Source organism: Ruditapes philippinarum, unplaced genomic scaffold (genome assembly GCF_026571515.1).
Source record: "Ruditapes philippinarum isolate M1 unplaced genomic scaffold, ASM2657151v2 ctg2298_1_1_1_1, whole genome shotgun sequence".
NCBI lineage: Eukaryota > Metazoa > Mollusca > Bivalvia > Venerida > Veneridae > Ruditapes > Ruditapes philippinarum.
The window spans coordinates 256,736-279,603 of record NW_026867384.1 but is presented as its reverse complement, the minus strand read 5'-3'; the positions used below and the strand labels follow the sequence as shown (position 1 = coordinate 279,603).

The window sequence follows — 22,868 nt, the reverse complement described above, 5'->3', positions numbered from 1 at the left end:
CCCAAATCTATCATGTGGTTATAATGTGTTGCCCTACTGACAATGGGCCCAAATCAATCATGTGGTTATAATGTGTTGCCCTACTGACAATGGGCCCAAAATCTATCATGTGGTTATAATGTGTTGCCCTAATGACAATTGGCTCAAATAAATCATGTGGTTATAATGTGTTGCCCTACTGACAATGGGCCCAAATCTATCATGTGGTTATAATGTGTTGCCATACTGACAATGGGCCCAAATCTATCATGTGGTTATAATGTGTTGCCCTAATGACAATGGGCCCAAATCTATCATGTGGTTATAATGTGTTGCCCTACTGACAATGGGCCCAAATCAATCATGTGGTTATAAATGTGTTGCCCTAATGACAATGAACCCAAATCAATCATGTGGATATAAGGTGTTGCCCTAATGACAATGGGCCCAAATAAATCATGTGGTTATAATGTGTTGCCCTACTGACAATGGGCCCAAATCTATCATGTTGTTATAAGGTGTTGCACTTATAACAATGGGCCAAAATCAATGATGTGGATATAAGGTGTTGCCCTACTGACAATGCATGGGCCCAAATCAATCATGTGGTTATATGGTGTTGCCCTACTGACAATTGGCCCAAATCAATCATGTGGTTATATGGTGTTGCCCTAATGACAATTGGCCCAAATCAATCATGTGGTTATATGGTGTTGCCCTAATGACAATTGGCCCAAATTAATCATGTGGTTATATGGTGTTGCCCTACTAACAATTGTCCCAAATCAATCATGTGGTTATATGGTGTTGCCCTAATGACAAGGGGCCATTTCACTAATTAAACTTTGCAATAAGCTGAGTCACACAATTTCATTGCATGATTTATACCAAGATTTCTGTGATCTCCTTTAAATAACATTTGTTGTTATTAATATATATTAAGTAGATTTCACTTTTCATTGTACATTTTGTTTCTTTTATACCTGTGTACTTTTAATGCTCACAGCTGACTGGCAGAGAGGATTGGCAGAAATTTCATCTATTACAAACAACTAAACAACAGTTGGTAATTACTTTTACAGGCACCAAAACAATTGTAAAATACATCCACCTTCATTACAACAGCCTGGCAGACAAATTTAAAAGATGAAAAAATATGATGGCTGCCAATTATTTAATAAACCACTTTGTAGTGTGAAAGTGTAATTGCACGAAATATATCAGTTATAGGTAACTTTTTCTTACTTCATATTTGTTATAATGATTCATATTGCAGCAAAACATCAAAGGGAGATATGAATTATCTGAAAATGTTAATGGAAATGAAATCAAAGCAGATTTGATTACTTACTTATAAAATATTATTTTAAGCATCAGATACAATGCTTGTTTTATACACTTAGTAAACTTTAACCCTGCTTGTAATGGATACCCTATACTTTACATTTGGAACTGTCTTTTCAAACTCAAAGAACAAGTGGTTTCAATTTAAAGATTACAAAGGTTTAGGTACTAACAAATTAGAGCCTAGACTTGTCATACTACATTTCAGATGATGTTCAGGCTGGCCTGGTTTTAGCTTATATACTTGTCGCAAAGGCTAATCACTTTTGGCTTCAGCAGGGTTAAATGATTTGCCCTGCTTACAATTTGGAAAAGTTTGATGCTGATCAGTTTAAAGATTTTAGTCTACATAATATTATGTTTAAACGTATAACAACCATCAATAAAGCATCTTGTAAGACTGATAGATAAGTTGACCGAGCTGATTCTATATTTGCAGCATAGGTTTATGGTCGCTACCCTCAAAGGCTTAGTAATGGCTCAGTCAAACAGTAACTGTTACTGTTCATGAAAATCAATATCGAAGATTATATTACGTTTATTTTCATTAAGCTTCCTGATATATACACAATTTTGCTTGTTTTTAGTACTTTTGATTTAATTTGTGATTAATGTTACATCATTATGAAAAGAAATAAAAGATTTTCATTTCAGTTTTGCATTTACTACATTTATTCCAAGCAAACTTCAGCAAAGGTTCCATGAGCTTTTTTTATGATGAAATAATAAACTTTCTATTAAAACTATAAGAAGATAATGATAATAATAATTTACCCGTTGGAAAAAATCTTCTGCTGCTTCATCCCTACGTTCCCAATTTCCTGAAATAATAAAACAAAATTTTTATAACCATTAGGTTAGGAGATATGTTTATCCTATTAACTTTTATTATAGTTTCTGCATTAGTTGCCGCTCCAGAGTAACAAAATATATGAAACGATTTCATGTCTTCAAGAATGTTTTGAGCATCCTGACTTTAAAAGTTACAGAGGTAAATTGTATCTTAAAACTTTGTTAACTTTTTTAAAGAATTAAACCTTATTTAACCTTATTAAACCTGCTGGTGTCAAAAGATTCTGCTCATGCAACCAGTGCAGACCAAGATCAATTGGCACTTAATTGCACTGTCAGTTTATGGTCTTAACTGTTCCCTATAATTCAATCAGACTTTATTTTGAGCAATTCCCTCAAAATGATTAATAGTTTTTTCATGATCGAAAAATGGACAAGTCCATTTAAGATATTTAAATGTATTAAGGGTAAATGTAGTAAAAAAAAAGCAAATAAAATGTTCAACAGCTATGGACTTTCATACAACAGTTTCAGAAACATTTACTATTTGACTAAGTTGTACATGCCAATGATTGTAGAATTTAAGCATTTGGTTTTACAGAATATAGGATAAACTTCTTAGCAAATAAAATACATTAATCTCTGTTCACAAATAACCAATTTTCTCCATAATAGAACCGTGATGCTCCAATCTGTTCCTACTGTTAACCAATATATCTCTCAGCACATGAACTTAATTGTTTAAACCTAATAATCACCTCATAAATATAAAAACCCACTTCCTTAGATTTATTGTTTGTAACAACTGCTCTGTGAAACAATCTGGTAAAAATGTATACAATAGTCTTAACAAGAATTATAGCATAATTAACACACTGGGGTGTTTTACAATAAAATGAGAAAATAGTATCTTTTCCACTTTTTCCACATTTTTTTTATACTATTAAACACACATTTTAAATGTGTTTACTTAAAATAATACCGGAAATGTCAATCACTGTGCAATTGTGCCATACAAAATGTTAATTGGCAAAATCTGTATAAATGCTATGTAAGTCATTAAGAAATGAGGAAAATTTGTATATTATTGTTTGAAATTTAGCATATATTTCAAAAGCCTTAAAAGAAATTTTCTAACAAATATAAAGGGGTTATTTTTAATCATTATCCAGGTTTTTCAACTCTTACCAAGTTTAAAATATCTTAAATGGACTTCTCCAATTTTATAATTCATCTTTTTAGTGGAATATTTCGAAGTTACCAGTACATATTATAATGTACTGACTGAATAGGTTGCCTGAATGCAGACCCAACACAGCTGATCATGGTCTGCACTGGTAACATGGGGTAGTATCTGTAACTACCAACAGGTTAATGATTATAATGGACTTGTCCTGCTCTGAATTTGGAACTCCCTGTTATTTTTGTATGAACTACCTGTTATTAATATGAGAAATTTTGATATTAAAATGGTATAAATAATGCTGCACAATGTCCATTTATGAGGCATGAATGCCCTTGCTGGCCTGGTTCTATATTGTATATGGTGGTATAGATGGGACATGATTGCACTTGCTGGCCTGGCTCTATATTGTATATAGAGGCATTGATGGGACATGATTGCCCTTGCTGGCCTGGCTCTTATATTGTATATGGTGGTATAGATGGGACATGATTGCCCTTGCTGGCCTGGCTCTATATTGTATATAGTGGCATTGATGGGACATGATTGCCCTTGCTGGCCTGGCTCTATATTGTATATGGTGGTATAGATGGGACATGATTGCCCTTGCTGGCCTGGCTCTATATTGTATATGGTGGTATAGATGGGACATGATTGCCCTTGCTGGTCTGGCTCTATATTGTATATGGTGGTATAGATGGGACATGATTGCCCTTGCTGGCCTGGTTCTATATGTATATAGTGGCATTGATGGGACATGATTGCACTTGCTGGCCTGGCTCTATATTGTATATGGTGGTATTGATGGGACATGATTGCACTTGCTGGCCTGGCTCTATATTGTATATAGTGGCATTGATGGGACATGATTGCACTTGCTGGCCTGGCTCTATATTGTATATAGTGGCATTGATGGGACATGATTGCCCTTGCTGGCCTGGCTCTATATTGTATATAGTGGCATTGATGGGACATGATTGCCCTTGCTGGCCTGGCTCTATATTGTATATGGTGGTATAGATGGGACATGATTGCCCTTGCTGGCCTGGCTCTATATTGTATATAGTGGCATTGATGGGACATGATTGCCCTTGCTGGTCTGGCTCTATATTGTATATAGTGGCATTGATGGGACATGATTGCACTTGCTGGCCTGGCTCTATATTGTATATGGTGGTATTGATGGGACATGATTGCACTTGCTGGCCTGGTTCTATATTGTATATAGTGGCATTGATGGGACATGATTGCACTTGCTGGCCTGGCTCTATATTGTATATGGTGGTATTGATGGGACATGATTGCACTTGCTGGCCTGGCTCTATATTGTATTATGGTGGTATTGATGGGACATGATTGCACTTGCTGGCCTGGCTCTATATTTAATGGTTTGGGATTTTAAAAGGGACATGATTCACCCTTTCTGGGGCCCGGTTCTTAAAAATTTTTATATAGTGGCAATTTATGGACAAATTGCACTTGCTGGCCTGGCTTTTATATTGGTTTTTTTTAGTGGCATTATGGGAATGATTTCCCCTTGCTGGCCTGGGGTCTAAATTGTATATAGTGGGATTGAGGGGGCATGATTTCCCCTTTTGGTCTGGCTCTATATTTTATATAGGGGGCATTGAGGGGGATGACTGTTTTTGAAGCTTGTTATAAACAAATTTTCTAGTCAAAAGTTAAAAAAATTGACCCCAAACTTACCCCACTGGATTGGGGCCCTATTTGGAAACCCTTCCCTTAAAAAAAATTAAAAAATTTTTAATAAATTTATTATTCTGGGTAAAGTAAACAAAACACCAAAGCAGCCCCTGTGGTGATTAACTAAACTATCACATAACCACATTCACTATACTATCAACAGGAAATTCAAAGAAATAAAAAAAATATGTATGTCAAATAAAAATTATGATATCATATAGTTTCACATGATATTCAGATGTATCTGATTCTAGAAACAGTCCTTCAGATTTGTGTCAGTTCCAGGCTATAACCAATAAAAGATCATGAATAATGTTGCACTTACATTGCTAACCACACAAAAAAACACACACAACACAAGCTTCACAAGAAGTAGAAACCATAAGAAACCACAGAATCACTGGTACCAATTATATAATCCTACATTCAAGATAACTCTCAGGAAAAAAAACATTGGAAGATTCAGTAACTAAGCTTAGAAACATATAAAATGAAGATAAGCCAATGCTGTTACATATTATAATGATGAAATTTAAAGTAGGAAGTGCAAAAACATGACTCAAATTAAACTCTGACCTATTGCATGTTTTGCATCCACTGTAAAGCAAGCTGTTAACCTTTCACAGGACCATTGAAATATTTCATTCTTTTTCATGAGGCAAGCTTTAATTGCTACAAATATGACAAAACAAAAATTGATCTTCCAATTCTTCTAGATAAGGAAAGATATTTTTCACTCCTGTAATTTAGTTGCCATGCATGCATAATGTTGTTTATATGACAGTACATTGTACATAAACTCCTTGACAAGATTCAAACCATGGTTTCATCCTTAGCTCTGCTGGGAACCACAAGGGTTACACCGGGGAATCACCGTTGCTCTGCCAGCACAAACTGGGGAAGATCCGGGGTATGAAATAGCCCGTAGAGCTATGGTAGAGCCCCGGCAACTGTCAGCAGAGCCCCGGTGAATGCCGGCAGAGCCCAGGAGGATGCTGGCAGAGTCCTGGAGGATGATGATGGAGCCATAGTTGATCCCGGTAGAACCCCGGCAAAGCCCGGTTCATTTCAAAAGAATCACAACAATTTGCGATGATTTCACTTGTTTGTATTAAAACCCTTCCCCATTTTCCTTCTGTCCAGTCTTGCATAAGGATTATTCAATTACTCTACTGGAACAACAGATATTATATTAAATCACCATTATCATTTTTCCACTGGGGTTCTTCCAGGGCACTGCCGGGATTGTCCTGGGTTTTGCCATAGCTCTGCTGGGATTGTCCTGGACTTTGCCAGGGCTCTGTTTGTGTCAACCAAGGCTCTGCCGGTGTCATCCTGAAACGACCAGGGAAGCACCGGCGTCAACCGTAGCTTCACCTGGGCTCTGCCTTGATGGTCTGGAGTGCATCCTGGGTGGTAAGTTGTGAGTTACCGTAGTGCTGCCGGGGTAAGTGTGACCCCAACAATAATTTCATCCCGGATTGTCCGGGATTATCTCAGTAACTTACCAGGGTGGTCCTGCGCTCTGCCAGGGGTAAGTGAGACTGCAGCTTAAAGCTGTGCAGCGCAAATACCTCAGTTAACTTAACATTTCAATAGATAGAAAATTCCACTCGTCCACTCATGATTACGAGTAGAACTCAATGCAGGACAAGTAGAAAAATGTTGCCTGATCATTGAATTTAGAAGCTACTCATCTTGCAGGACAAGTGACTTTAAAAATATATTTTTGATGCCTACTTTTAGTGCATAGTGAGCATTCTGCCTGGTCTTATTAATTGTTTCTCTTCATATGGCTGATACAGATTTCTGCACATGTGTGACTCAGCAGATGTACAAAAAAATGCTTAAAGCATAGCTTCACGTGCAACATGTGCACACTGAATAATTTCTCAGCAGCAAACTACCAGATCACAATGATTCTCAGATTTCAAACCTATGAACATTATACTGTAAACTGTTACATAAACATTTATCTGGTATACCCTGATACATATCAGTGCATGGACGTAAAAACCTAGTTAACAGTTACACTGATTTTACTTTTTGTTACTTTTTTTTTAATTAATTGCAACTTCAAAACTTCCGTTATCAAGTCAGAATAATGAAAATTGCTGTCACTGATACAAGTTAACAAGAGCTGTCGGTAGGACAGCAACGCTCGACTATTCTTAGTGCTTGATAGTAAAAAAAAATGCTTGATACAATTACCTCCTCCTGTTTACAGGTTGGGGTAATGATGGTGAACAAGTGTGCAAAGTTTCAAAGCCATATGTCAATGGACTTTGAAAATATTTGAACTATTACAAAAACTTTAACGTAAATTCTAAGTCGAAAAAGGGGCATAATTCTGTCAAAATGCTTGATACAGTTACCTCCTCCTGTTTACAGGTTGGGGTCATGATGGTGAACAAGTGTTCAAAGTTTCAAAGCCATATGTCAATGGACTTTGAAAATATTTGAACTATTACAAAAACTTTAACGTAAATTCTAAGTCGAAAAAGGGGCATAATTCTGTCAAAATGCTTGATACAGTTACCTCCTCCTGTCTACAGGTTGGGGTCATGATGGTGAACAAGTGTGCCAAGTTTCAAAGCCATATGTCAATGGACTTTGAAAATATTTGAACTATTACAAAAACTTTAACGTAAATTCTAAGTCGAAAAAGGGGAATTATTCTGTCAAAATGCTTGAAACAGTTACCTCCTCCTGTCTACAGGTTGGGGTCATGATGGTGAACAAGTGTGCCAAGTTTCAAAGCCATATGTCAATGGACTTTGAAAATATTTGAACTATTACAAAAACTTTAACGTAAATTCTAAGTCGAAAAAGGGGCATAATTCTGTCAAAATGCTTGATACAGTTACCTCCTCCTGTCTACAGGTTGGGGTCATGATGGTGAACAAGTGTGCAAAGTTTCAAAGCCATATGTCAATGGACTTTGAAAATATTTGAACTATTACAAAAACTTTAACGTAAATTCTAAGTCAAAAAAGGGGCATAATTCTGTCAAAATGCTTGATACAGTTACCTCCTCCTGTCTACAGGTTGGGGTCATGATGGTGAACAAGTGTGCCAAGTTTCAAAGCCATATGTCAATGGACTTTGAAAATATTTGAACTATTACAAAAACTTTAACATAAGTGGTTACGCCGACGCGGACACCAACGCCGACGCCGACGCTCGGGTGACTACAATAGCTCTACTTATTCTTATCGAAAAGTCGAGCTAAAAATATAAAGGCTTCATGCATATTTTGAAACTGTTATAAATTCTTTTTAAAAAACCAAAAGCTACATATTCTTTTCCATTGAACTAAAACTTAGTCTATTTATATGACAAAAAAATATCTTACAGAATAGCATAAGCCTTAAAGTATTCATTCTTAAGAGATAAAAATAAAGATTTGTCTTGTACCGAAAAAAAACTGTGACACATGTATTCTATAAGAAGCACAAAGCTTTAGATCGCCCATTCAATGACTTATCTTGTCTTTAACCCAGGTTCCCCACCCTATCCACCTCCCCATTGTTCACAATATAACAGATTAAGTAGCTTACAATACTGTAGATTAGATTAACTGATCTCCTGGATTATTATGAAGGCAAATCGGGGATTAAACCCTTTACATATCCTAACCATTGAAAACTCATTCATTACCCTCACAAACAAACATTTTGACGGTTCTGCGTGAATTATCAATACATCTTTTGAATTCTACTACAACAGGTTTTTTTCTTTGCCAGGTCAGTGTTTGACTGAAGAAAATCAATATTTTAGGTCAGCTGTATATTTTTAAATAAGTTGTTTACATAATTATGTCAATATGCTCTTTTTTATCCCATATATAAAATCTGAATCTATAAACAAATCAATATACTAGTCAACATTAAATTTTCTCTTTTTTTTATCATTTATACAAAATTTAAATTTTATTCTTGCTCTACTACTTCTATTTCATCACTATACATTAAAATGCTAATAGATTAAGTAAATAAATAATGTAAGAAAGGGAACAAATAAAACATTTTTATGTCTATTCATTTACAATGTAAGTTAACGGTAAACTCTTAAAAATCTGAACTAATAGTTGCATGATCACTTATTCATTTAAATTGGTTTAATAGTAAAATATAATACATGAAGACATCATTCATCAAGACTGTAATTACATAGAAACTAATTCATATATCATCTTTAAAGCACATTTATAAACTCTAAGCAATATATTTAATACATATATGACAGCATTGCCATTTCATGAGTTTTCCTTTGGCTACAATTGATACATTTTCAGATTGCGAAACATTATGCCATATAACACTTTTATTTCTGAACACGTGTGAAGCTATAATGCGCATAAACTGTTCAGTATTACGTGATGACTTAATGAAAACATTACATTAAGAATAAATTGATCTCATACATTGTTTCTAACTTGAAATAAGATAATATTATAAAATGATTCAAGATAACGATATTTTAGGCACTTTATCTCTACACTATAGATAAAAATTGAAAAACAAAAGTATCAAGCATATCATAGGAAGTTAACTTATTTAATCTAGAACAAGAAACAGTTGCAGCAAAAATATGTACCTACAATCATGCAAACATTTATTATTTCAATAAACCGAATTACTCTATACATATTAATACTATCATGCAAATATATTATAATTGAGAAAGATATTCAAAGACTTCAGATGACTATTAATAATAAAAGATATTTTACATAATCGACATATACTAAGTTTTCTAATAGATAATATAGATCTAAACATTACACAGACATTCTCAGGGATGGAAGTAACTGCAGGTGGCAGAGGTAGATAGAAAATGACAAATAACATATTCTGATTCCAGTGATAAATATCATATTGTAATGTCTGTAGGATTATGTCAAGGCTGTATTGGTCTAAGTACATTCTGCTTTCACTGTAAAATCTACAAAGAAAAACCCTGACAAGAAATGTTTGATTCTTTGTGCCATTATCTAACAACAAGGCCAAGAAACAGTTCCTCCTTTATTGTCCTTGAGCAACTCTCTGATTTTATGTAATTTGAAGTTGACTTAATAATTGAACAGGATTTATTGATTTCAAATGCATTATTTAATCATAATTCTTAGATTCTATTTTTCATATTTGAAAACAGTTTCAGAAAGTTATCATAATTATCATATGCATACACACCATAATAAATTCAAGTGACTATAACATCCTTATATAAAGACCTCTAAGAGCTAATGAAACATCTCCCAGGGAGTCATGTATTTTCATCTACTATAAAACTCACCCCACTTGCATTTCCTTATTTAAAACGGCTTAAGAGTACTTGATATTGCAGGATTGAGTCATCGATCTCAAGGTGAAGTGGCAGTCAAGTTGAGGGGGTTAAAGATTGCCCCTTAGTACAGTCCAAGGTATCTCATCTTATTACAATGACTTTTATTATTAACAAAAACTAAATAATTTAACAGATATTCATGTCAAGTGAAATATTGACAACCTACATGATAAAACTTAAGTTACTTCAAATACATTAGATACCCTTTTTAATTTTTTTGGTCATTATTGTTAGAGATATTTCTTATTACTTCATAAATCTGAGTCATTAAAGCTGACTATATTAAAGACAACAGTCAGCTATCTTGTACTCTATGATATAGGTTTTTTAAGGACTCCCTAGATCTTCAGAATGTTCCCATGGGTCCAGGATCCTCGTGGGAGGTCACATATATCTTTTCCATTACACCTTAAACCCTCATTATAATCATTAAAAACAATCTAGGCATTTCCTTAACATTATAATTTTAATTTTTCAACTTAAAGACTTGGTTTCATGTCACACCAAGCTTGTTAAAGGAACTCCACTGAGGTCCAAAACCATAAAAACACAAAATTAGAATTTCTTGCAAAGATTCAGCTGAGGAATTTAAAACAGAATTATATGCAAAAGATAATGTAGAAATATACTCAGAAATAATCTGAAAATCATATTTTTGTGTTATTCTTAACTCGATTTGAGGGAAAAGTGATGCAATGCTTTTCAATTTCGGGATATTGCTTAGGCCTAAAAAAAAAATATGTCTGTTTCGGGTAACCCGACCCTACCTATAAAAATGTGCCGACCCTAACTATTTTTTCTGTTTCTGAAAAAAAAAATATTCATTAGCGAATAGAGAGTTTCAAAGGGCGGATAAATGAGAATTGAAAGCTTGAGACGCTGTCGTAAAACTCTCAGACGATTTAGATCGGTCATTTTTAGTTATACGTGTTTTGATTGGCTCGTGCTGTATTGCAGTCCAATGAATATCACGCTATCGGAAACAAAAATTCTACATGTAGACGATATTTTTAGAAGGGAATTCCTACCGGAAGTATTCTCCTGCTTCCGTTTTACATACATTGACACAGAGCGGAACGGGGAACCACGCACGTGTTGCGGGATAACACTTCCGATTAGGGAATTTCTTATACATGTATAATTTTTCTTAGAATACAGGCACATAGGACTTAGTGCCACTCGTGGAGGATAAAACCATTTAAAAGTATGTAAAATCCAGTTGTTTGCATGTGTGTTCGACCCGTTTGATCTCTTTGTTGATGTAGTATTTCATGCGTAAATACCAGGCTACAATGTACATGTCATGACGGTCTCATCTTTCGGACCTGGGTGATTTCTGACTTTACTGTGGTAATTTACGTGAAAATAAGGATCTGTTCATAGACAGTTTTGATAGAAAAATATATATTGCATTGATTTCATGCGAAAACCCGACGATACTACCTGCCGGTGGAAAATTTTGACACCGAGAACGAACATACCCATAATTTTCGTACTCGGATGTTGCATACCCGTCAGTGATTTTTTTAGTAGATCTATATTGATATTTTATTGCATAAATAACAAGGTTAAACACATTTTAGGTAAAATCAATGCCACTTTTTTTATTGCTTTTAATATTTAAAAATTTGAAAAGCTGTTTTGATATGTCCTGTGCCACACTTCATAATGAATATTAATACAGTAACATTAAAATGAAAAGGGTGGAAAAAAACACTGAAGTTACACATTTCAGCTTCATTGGAAAATTGAAAGTGTTACAATTAATTAAACCAGTTCAAGTTCAGACAGTAGTTAGAGGCAAATGAGACCCTAGTCCCACTGAAAATCAAGTGCACTTGAGTATAAAGTATAGCCACAGGTCATATGTACATAGCTATTCTGGAGACCTGCAAAGCTTTTCCAGTATAATTTTCATCCTCTTTTGCATACTGAAACAAATTTTTAGCCAGACTTGGAGTCTGACTCTGTACTGTGCATCATTTTGTTTCATACCGTCACAAATGTATCCCATTTTCCATGTGTTATTGAGATCTAGTCTTTGCTTTTTTTCAGATGGGCCATGGATACTATTAGACGACACTTTGAATGACATCGACAAAATGCCAATTCAACAAAAAGCTTGGCTATTGTCTTTGATATGTTGACATACATGTATCTGATAGAAAATAAACAGTATTTGATTGACAAGGGTGTCATTTTACAAATAGAAGTGTTTGCACTTTTTATGTGAACCAGTGTATCAAAAGTGCAATTCAAAATTATAGATTTTGTTAAATTGTACCATAGTGTCAAAATATAAACTTTGTTATGCTGTAAGAGCTTCAAGATGTCAGCTCTACAATTGTTAATCAATGAAATGTGCAGTATTTAATGCACGAATATGAAATAGTGAAAAACAGAATAAGTCTAGATTTTTTAACTAAAACTTTGAAAGCCAGATCACAGCATGTCATTTTAGCTCTTTTATTGTGCTTAACTCCTACCATGCAACCAATGTAGACTCAGATCAGCAGAATTGCAACCATGCAAGCTGATGAGAATCTGCACTGTTTGCTGTTCAGATTAGAGTCAAACTTTAAAGTAGTGCCTGTAGCAAACAAACATCAAAATTAACACATGTTTGGGTATACATGTATTGTCTTTATTCAATATTGAAATAACATTAAATGGCATTAAAGCTATGCAGATTTTAATCAGAATTATTGTTTATATGATAAAATATGATAATACAAAGTAAGGCAATGTCAGTAGTGTAGGAAAGACTGCCATGTGCAAGAAAACACTCTGAACTTACGACATATTTTGAAAAAAAAAAATATAAAAAATCAAAAAAAATCCCTACCTACCCTACCTAGCAATTTTGGGAAGGTTACCCTAAACAAACAATTTTTTTTTTTGGCCTTACAATGAAAATAGTCATTCTTGAAAAACGGAGTGAGCGTATGATCTGAAATTTTGCACCAGATTACTTCAACCACTCTCAATCAAATCCTCTTCCTGGAAGAAAACAGTATTGCTGTCATGAGGAAATATATAGTTTGACCCCAGTGTAGCTCAAACCCTCATTTCCTGGACTGAGAGACAGACACTATGCCACTGCTACCCTCATAATGTGTTTAACCCTTCTAAGAGACATGTCTAAAAATAGCATGGGTTTAATGGCTGGACTGGTGGAACATTCAATCAGGCTTAGTACTGGTTCGGGTATTTTACAGTGGAGTATTCATTTAGGCTTAATAACATGGGTGTAACCACTGGTCATGATAGATAATATGGGTATTATGAATGGCTAGTTCTGGAACTTTTATGGAGGCACATTCAAAGGATAATGTTCTGCACACTCCTGACTTCTTTTCAATATTTTCCTATTTTCCATTTCTTCATCCCTTTTTGGCATCTTGAATACTATCTTGTTATATCAGCACATTATGTCTACTTGAAACTCCTATTTATTAGATTGAGCTCAGATACCTATTGCCAATTGAAAATCTTTTAAAAACAAGAATAAATCATTCAATATTCAACATGTCAGACTGTGCCAATACATTCATCAAATCTCTAAATAGTTTACAAGAACATATGGGTTCAATTCTTTTGCCTTCAAAAAATTTTATTGCTACACTTTGGGTTAATTGATACTTTAAGTGCAACAATATCTACACTTAGGGGATCTCATTGAACTATGGGGGTACACACTGAACTTTCAAAGTGACAAACCATAATGAAAGCAGGTGTCAAATAACAAACATGTCAGTTAAAGAAAAGAAATGTCTTAATACAATATTAATACAGTTTTACATTTATTGATTTCAAAGCAAGCTGTAGTAAAAATGACATTCAATATAAACAAAATTGACATGATTTTTACCGAGGAACGCAGTTTTACCATGTTACTTATTATTACTTAAGATATTTTAGAAATTCAGTCTAAAAATAAACTTTCGTCAGGTCATAAAACAATAGCATTTTCATAGCTATACCTACTTAAAACATTCCATTTCTTACGTCATTTTCAAAAATTGGACCAAGCTTAATTTTAGGTACAAACAAAGACAACGTTTTGGAAATTTTTTACACAAAAGATACGATCTTGTGATATTGTAAATTTTGTATACATTTAATACACTAAGACGCCAAATTGACAATTTGCTTACAGGCTTATCTACCTTTTAATTGTGGCTTAATCTATTGGGTCACTAATTACTGGGTTAGCTAGGACAGATTTTAACCAAAATTGTTTGTACCAAACTTTAATCAGATCTAAAATTTAAATATTATAACAGCACTTAATATGGGTAATAAATATCAGCATTTAAATAAATGTTTTCAAAATTAAATTTTCTTTTCAAATTTCCTCAATGTAGATAAGTTCTCATTTCAATTAAATAAAGGAAATTTTTCATTCAAATGTTATAAAAGAAATCAGAGTGACTTTATAAAAACATTCTTATCCTGTTAAGCCTTAAAAAAAATTTCATGTTTATTTTGACTTAAACTTTAAAACACACAAATTCTAATAACACACCACTAAAATTGGTCACTGCAACAATTCTACTTTTTAAAGAAACACAGAATTCTTCGTAAGTGCGCTCATACACTAGTTTTGGAGATCACATAAATGTACAGAAAGGGCTAGCTTAGAATATGACAGAAGACTTAAATGTTATCTCATAAAAACAATCTTTTTAAGTAGGACAAAACTTCACAAGTCTTAAGTTAATATGACAAAAAAAATCGAGGTGTCATTAACTTGTAAAATATCTTCACTATCAAATACATGTATGCTATTGATAATCAACAATACTGAAAAAATGTGAGCAAAATATCTTGTAAGGAGAAACTTGACTTTTCTTTATGAAAGTTTGTGAAAAAAATTCAAATCTGTGTTAAAAGGCACCACCTTATAAAGAATCTTTCTCGTAAACCTGTCACATTAAAGGCCATCATTTCAAGTCCCTATTTATAAATTATAAAGTAAAACAACCTTTTTTTGAGAGTCCAACTGTAAACAACAGATGTTTTCCGAAACTTGGCAAATGTGGGTTTTTCCAAGCTTATTCCTTTCCCACTCCAGGTACAAACAAACTTTTACCCTTATAGTTCATGGTGCACTACTGGTCTAACCTGTTGCGCTTATTTTTAAAGCTGTAACTATTCAAGTTTGTTTGTACCCGCCAGATTGTCTGGAAAAAGCACTGAAATTTTCTTAATTCTGCAGTAAGTCTATTACACTGTTGTTTTCTATTTCTTTATTAATTTATATAGAAAAAAATCTTGGCTGTTCAGAAAAAAAAAGTAACAAAATCACTGATTCAGACAAAGTACTAAACTTCTGTATATTGACTTGTGGTATATTGTGATTAATATTCTAGGTCCAAACAATTTAAGAATAAATCATTAAATAGGAGCACGAACATGGGACTAAAAGATTACTGCCAAAAAGCAGAAAAAAAAGCTAGAAGATCATCGCTTAAGCAATTTTCTGTTAACTTGACAAACATATAAATCCCAATGTTTGATTTTTTACTTTTTTTAATGACAATTTACAAGTACATGCTTGCAGCATGTTGAGCTGGCAGTCTACGCTACCTTTTATCAGGATTTCACCTTAACTGACAAAATAATTTATCCCGTGAAAAAAAAAAGTGATCAATACTTAAAAAGTAAGGAATGAAAATCTAAGACAGAGGTGAGCTGAATTTCAAGGAGCTTTCTGTGATAAACTTATTCAAATGTTAGCTTAAACCATAAGTACCCTATCACTTAAACACTGACACTCTTGTGTTAAATTCTTTCATATTGAAATAACTTATCTTAATAAATTCAAATCGGAAATTATTGAAAGCAAATGAAACATGAGTCATAATGTTTTGATACATATTCTACATGTTAATAAATAGAGAATATGATCTGGTAATTTGTCACTCAAAAGTTAAACTTTCTTTTACCTTAAGTGACTAATGATTGAATACGAATACCAAATATACAATGTAAACAAACTGTCGATTAACATGTCAATAGTTAAACCATATACTGAAAAGGCATTTGATTATTGTGGGATTTTTTTTTAAAAATCCCCCACTGCTCCTTCAGAAAAATGTTTTAAGAGTTGCATAAGTGGCACAGTTAAAAAAATACACACTCCAGTCACTTAACATTAAGAATTATTACAAAACATTACTTCAGTAAATAAACAGTATATTATAACGTATTTCACTTACAGTAAATATTGTCATTTGGGATAAAATTTTACTGGTAAAATACAGGTGCTTGGCACCAGGAATTACAATAACAGTCATTATATAACTATTAAAGAAACTACTGTATGGACTGGTGATATTTTGGTTCCAAGATCAAACATATTCTTTTCTGAAAACACTTTCAAAGAATACATGTATTTCAACAAAAATAACCATAGCTAAAATAAAATCATTCACTAAATAAGTCCAGGCTTAACCTTTAACCTACTGAATTTATGTAATGGATTTTGCCCTGCTTTTGAATTTGGAACAGCCTATATTAAAATTTAAAGGATTTCAGTGATTAAAATACAAAAATTGAGCTTCCAACAGTATAGAGCCTCGGGTCAGATTCCAGATCTATGTGAAGGCTGACCTGGCAGTATATTGAAGGCAAAAGCTACTGGTCAGCTTTCACTTCCTGCAGGTTTATGGACAAAGATCAACAAGTCAAGGCAAAGCAACATTCTTAAAAATTATGCATTTTGACGGGCTAGCATGCAAATTAATGACATTTACAAATGTACACAGGGTGACTTTGCAAGTAGGGTCAAATGAGGATGGTAAGGGGGGAGGGGGGGATTAAGAGCAATCATTGTAATAGTCAGTGATATCAAAATAGTGTATATAAATACAATGAATTAAAAAAAAAAAGAGCACATGACAGATCCTACAACAACAAAATATTTGCAAAAGCATACTGGCAACAAAAATATTTTGTCAAATATAGTTAACAAAACATTAAATTAAAATTAGTAGATTTTAGCCTCTCTTTCAAGAGATTATCACCAAGAAAAGACATATAATACTGATTACAGTGTGAAACAAGTAGGTAGAAATAGAGCAAGCAGACCTGCCTGCACCTGCAGCAAGCTTTGACCCCTAACATTATAGTAGTACACCAATGCACACACAGAACATTAACTGGCAGAACTGACTGAGACAGTATGGCACATGGTATGTGGATATATTATACCACACAGAAAGCCCAATCTGTGAGGGAATCAAGTGCTCATATGAGTACCATTATCACAGATTATAATGCTGTTACAGTGTATAACTTCCACACTTCCATTGACCTCTGACAGTGACTCAGCAAAAAATTTAAACTTGCTGGTATTTAAGAAGATTAGGTTCTACCAAAACAACAAAGGATTATCCATTTAAAGAAGTTTTAAAAAAAGAGCTAAATCTTGAGTAATTTTAGGTTAACAGTTATGCCCACATTTTAACTAATGCCATCTGGTGTCCAGAGCCCTCTCCAACCATTGACCAATCATCTGTCAGACCGCAGTGTAAAAAATGTCTGCCAAGCAAACTAAAAAGCTGACCTAACTTATCTTCTCCAGAATTTTTTTTTTTTCAATTAAATCTTCAATAGTTATGGAAAACTACTTCATGTTAACTGTTATTACATTAAAATTCAATCAATAAAATGCCAACTGAATAATTTTCAAATTAACAAACATTTTGATTATGAATAATTCATTACTTATTTGATTAAAGTTGATTTTGTTCAAACATTTTTCATAGATTTTTATTAAACTTTATTATTTTGGCAAAAAAAATTCCACAAGAAAGTGAAATTCAATATGAAGTACAGATCATTTGATGTAAATAGTAGTTTAACAGTATTTGCCTGACCCAGAAAGCCATAATCAAACACATGGCAGAAAGTGTTTGGCTTATCTCAATACACTTAATAAAAAGTTGAAAGCCCTTACACAAACATCAAAGGGAATTTGCACAATTTTAATAAAAAAACATAAACCTTTCCATTAACCAACATTTCTTGTTACAATTATGAATGTGAACTAAATGGTTACAAAAAATATATCAAAATACATGGTAAATTCAGGATAACAGAAATTTTCCTTTTTGACTCCCATTGGCTAAAAATTTGGTCAATTACATATATTTTTTATTGGGCTTAACATTGCACCAACACAGTATAGGTCATATGGCGACTGGTGGAGAAAGACTTCAAGTGCCCCTCTGTACATTATTTAAGTCACAAACGGACCTGTGTAGAACCACCGATGTTCCTTAAGCTAGCTGGATAGCGTTCTCAAAATGATTATCATTTTGCAAGTTGTAGATTTTTCAAAATGATTATTAAAGAAAGTTAAAGAAAGCAAGAGTCCAGATATATACATGTTTATTATGTTTAACCCTTCCTGCTGAATTTCTTAAATAAACTTGTCCAATTTAAATTATTAAAACTTTCCATTGTCAATTATGATGTCAGAATTATTAAGCAGAAAATTTGAAGATGGTCTGTCAACTGTGTATGGACATGCAACCTGGCATGTTATCTATTCTAGTGGCTAAGTCAAATCACTTTCTGTTTAACCAGGGTAAGGGTTAAGATCGAATTTAAAACAGTTCAAGACCTTTATAATCATGATCATAAATCAATTTCACAGAGGAAGTAAACAATATTAAATAGCTGTTACAATAGTTCAACGTATTTTTTATCTATGGTGTCTCCATAGGTGAAATTCTGGCCAGAATTTAATAGATTTTCTAAATTTCAGGTAACCCATATTGCTAAGGGATTGTTATTAAGTGTCAGTGGGAAAGCAAGTATGGAAGGAAAAGAGTATGGAAGGGGAAAATTGTAATAAAAAAAGGTTAAACTTAATTGATTAAATCATTATTTGCTAACATTGCCTTACTTTCCTTTCAAACCAGTTCTGTTTATTTAAATATTATATATAATTTTTATATTATGAACGCAACCAAACTTCACAGTGTTAACTTTCTCCTGACTGACTGACCATTTTCTATGTTTAATTATTAAAAAATGGATTTTAATTTAATATGTTATGAGAATCTCTATTTAATATGATATGACAAGGGACTAAGGGATTTCTTTGACGATCAGGTACATGCAGAAGGAAGGGACCTTTACTTTAAATATGGGGGGGGGGGGGGATTAACAAGCGAAGTTTTTTCCAAAAAAGGGTGAAAAACTGCGCATTAATTTTATAGAATTTTCGCAAATGCTATTGGAGGGTGAAAAGACAGAAGGACTAACAAATGCTCTGATTAAAGCCACCAGCCAACCGCTTTTTCTAAACAGGGTTTGTAACAATACATTGTAGGAGTTATCATTAGATTCTATAATAAATAAGATTAAAAAAATTTCATGTCGTATTACAGATAAACCTGACTGCTCATTAAATTTTCAATTTTACCACAATTTAGTTGATCTAAGTAGACTAGGGAAGGGATGAGCCGGAAAGATCCAAGTTTTAACCACAACTGATATCAATCTATAAAGCCTTTGAATAAATTGAAAGAGTTTTCAGCAAAACTTTTCATTATCATTATAACTGGTGCTTAAAGGGAATAGGTACATATATGTACTGTATGATAACATTTATAGTTTTAATTCTAAAGATGTTAGATGCATACATGTTTATTAGTAAACACTTTGTATGGGAAGTAGTTTCAATGTAAGTGAAACACTCTTTATGGGTCCATCAATCACCTATTATAAAAATTAGTACATTGAATTTTAAAAACAAAATTTGTTGAATAAAATTTTCACATACAAAGTCAGCTCTGTGATACATTAGTTAAATAATTGTACAGTTATAGTTTGGTTTTCTTTAGGGTATTATGCTCTGAATTTTAACTTTATCAGATTACTTAAACAGTTAGTTTTTTTGTAACTAAAAGTGTTAAAAGGAGTGCTTTTGAAGTAAACCAATTGTAACATTGTGTTTTTTTAATTTGGCATTGCTTTCATTGCTTTTGCTTTGATTTTTTATAGTCCTCTTTCTTGTAGTTACTTAGTCATTATTATTTTGTCAAGTGCCCATGAAATATTATTTTAATTTATAAATATTGAATAAAAACATGAAATTTTTTTTTAAAATTTTTTTTAAAATCAAAACAAACTCCCAAAGAAATTAAATTCAGTATTTTAGTAAAAAAATTTTTATTTTTGGCCCCTAAAGGGAAACCAAAAGTTACTTTTATTTTTAGTTTTTTTTTTTCTATAAATGTACTAGTTACCCTGTTTCAAATTAAAAGCGGGGGTAAACTTTTTATGTAAATTTCCCAGCGGGTTATTAAAAAATTAAAAAATACTATTTTCCAATACTCCTTTAATAAAAATGTAAAATTTTAAAAAATATGAAAAAAAAGAATGAAATTTTTTTTAAAAAATATTTTAATTAAAAAAGGCAACTGAAAACCCCAAAGGTTTTGCAAAAAAGTGATACTTTGTACATTTTTTTAAAAAAATAGTATTTTAAAAAATATTTCTTTTAAACTGGTAATTTTAAAATGTTAAAAAATTAAAAGTGGCAAAATCCTTACTAAAAATTTAAGAAATCCAGAAACATCCTATTACTTAACATTTAATTTTTTGTATTTATTACATTTTTATATGAGTCTTATAAAAAAAAATTTACCCACCCAATTAGATTATTAAATAATGTTTACATAATATGTTCCACTATTAACTGATTAACTGTGGATGTTGAAAATGTTTATTTTCTTGTTGCAAGTCCCCACATAACTTTAATAATAATTTATAAATTTTAAATGAAAAACACAAAGACATTTTTAACACTCATTTAGAGATTTGCTTATGAACTAGGAACCAATTAAAGTTATTAACTGATTTAGCACTGATTTGGTGTAGAACCTGTCAACTTCTATTTTTATTTTACTTTGGCCAATCTATGCAATAAAGAGAAATCTTATTTGTGTGACAGTGACTTTTCAATATTTCAATCAATCTATTAAAACAAATATGCCATTTAAATATTAACAAATAACTACTGAATGGCACTAAAGTTATCTGTGCTATTTATATCAGTAACACTGAAATAGTCAAAGACAAACCTTGAAGCATTTGTTCCAATTTCTTTCTGTCAACACGAAATCTTTCTTCGATATATCCCAAATCATTTTCAAAAACCTCATTTTTATTTTCCTGAGAATTGTCCCCTTTGTCAGATCCAATTTCACTTAAAGAAGCCGAGTCTTTCATTTCCTCTCGGCGACTTGTAAGGCTGTCAGCCATTGCATACTTGTTGTCAGTCTGAAGCGAGGCTTATGTTCCAATTAGCGTGTAGGGGGCGTTTCAACGCATATTTGATCTGTCAAAATTTGATTTTATTGAAAATCAACACTAATGATAGAACGTTGAATATGAATGACATATATTGTAAACATATATTGTAAACGTCTTACGAAAATTGCATATCGATCTGTAAAATAACTGGCTCAAGACACTGATTTTTAGAAAATATTCTTAAATACGTTACTTTATTAGTAACTGTTAATGCTAGACCCATCTAGACAAGACAACTAAAAAAAAAAAAGGGGAAAAAAAAAAAAAAAAAAAAAAAAAAAAAAAAAAAAAAAAAAAAAAAAAAAATAGTTTCAGAGTTATATGATGACGTTTAAATATGAATAAAGTTTTGTTCTAATTTGATACATAACTGTATGCTTAATGAGAAAGTATAAATCCTTATATATTAATATAGACACAAACAATTAAATTGATGAGGTTTCAGTACTAACATACAGCATGGATTTCACATGATGATTTGTGCCGCAATATCATGACAAATTATTTTTCTTCCTTTTCTGTTTGACATATATGGTCTATATTTAAGCCATATAAATGCACATAAATAGTTATTGTTAGAATTCCATGTCAATTTGCAAACAAAACATAAAAACTAAGACGTTGTAAATCTGGTTTAACTGTTGCTGGTAAATTTTGAGTGTTATAATAATTCCAGAATATTGTCATTGTTAGAACTATTTTTTCTAAACCTGAAGGTTGACTTTGTAATGTTCCGATTAATTTGAAGTTATCAATATTGATGTAGTGTAATTGCTTGAAGAAGTTCACTAAAATATCACCAACAAACTTACATAATGAAACATACATAATAACAAATTTAAAATTAAGTTATAAGCACTGTATGTGTCTGTTTCGGCTAACACAAATAAAACCCATACTTCTTACGACCCCTATTCCTAAAACAACAACAACACTAATATCAATATTCAATGTATATATTGTTAAAAAAAATGACATAGCACACGAACTGTCTGCCTAATAATACCAAGTAAAATATTGCAATTACTAGTAGCTCATAAATTTATCGGATATCAACTTGAAAACAAGCAGCATATGGCTGAAAAAGGTGGCATTCAATGATGAACTTTTTATTCAACAAAGATACATGTAGCTTATAAAAACAATATAAATGCATGTGTATACTGTATACATTTTGTTT

At 32.4% G+C, this 22,868-nt stretch overlaps 1 protein-coding gene across 1 annotated transcript; it reads right to left on the bottom strand.

Moving 5' to 3' along the window:
* Nucleotides 1-1,995: 1,995 nt before the first annotated feature.
* On the bottom strand, nt 1,996-21,680 carry LOC132735920 (protein bicaudal C homolog 1-A-like). The gene is made up of 2 exons (XM_060722958.1): nt 21,457-21,680; nt 1,996-2,144 (listed from the first exon to the last, which is right to left on the bottom strand). The coding sequence occupies exons 1-2, from the start codon at nt 21,635-21,637 to the stop codon at nt 2,011-2,013; spliced, it is 315 nt and encodes a 104-aa protein (XP_060578941.1). The 5' UTR covers nt 21,638-21,680; the 3' UTR covers nt 1,996-2,010.
* Nucleotides 21,681-22,868: the final 1,188 nt, after the last annotated feature.

Coding starts and splice junctions, on each gene's coding strand:
- LOC132735920 (XM_060722958.1), bottom strand. CDS start 21,637: ATGGCTGACAGCCTTACAAGTCGCCGAGAGGAAATGAAAGACTCGGCT. Junction 2,145..21,456: donor ATTGGAACAAATGCTTCAAG/GTTTGTCTTTGA, acceptor TTATTATTTCAG/GAAATTGGGAACGTAGGGAT.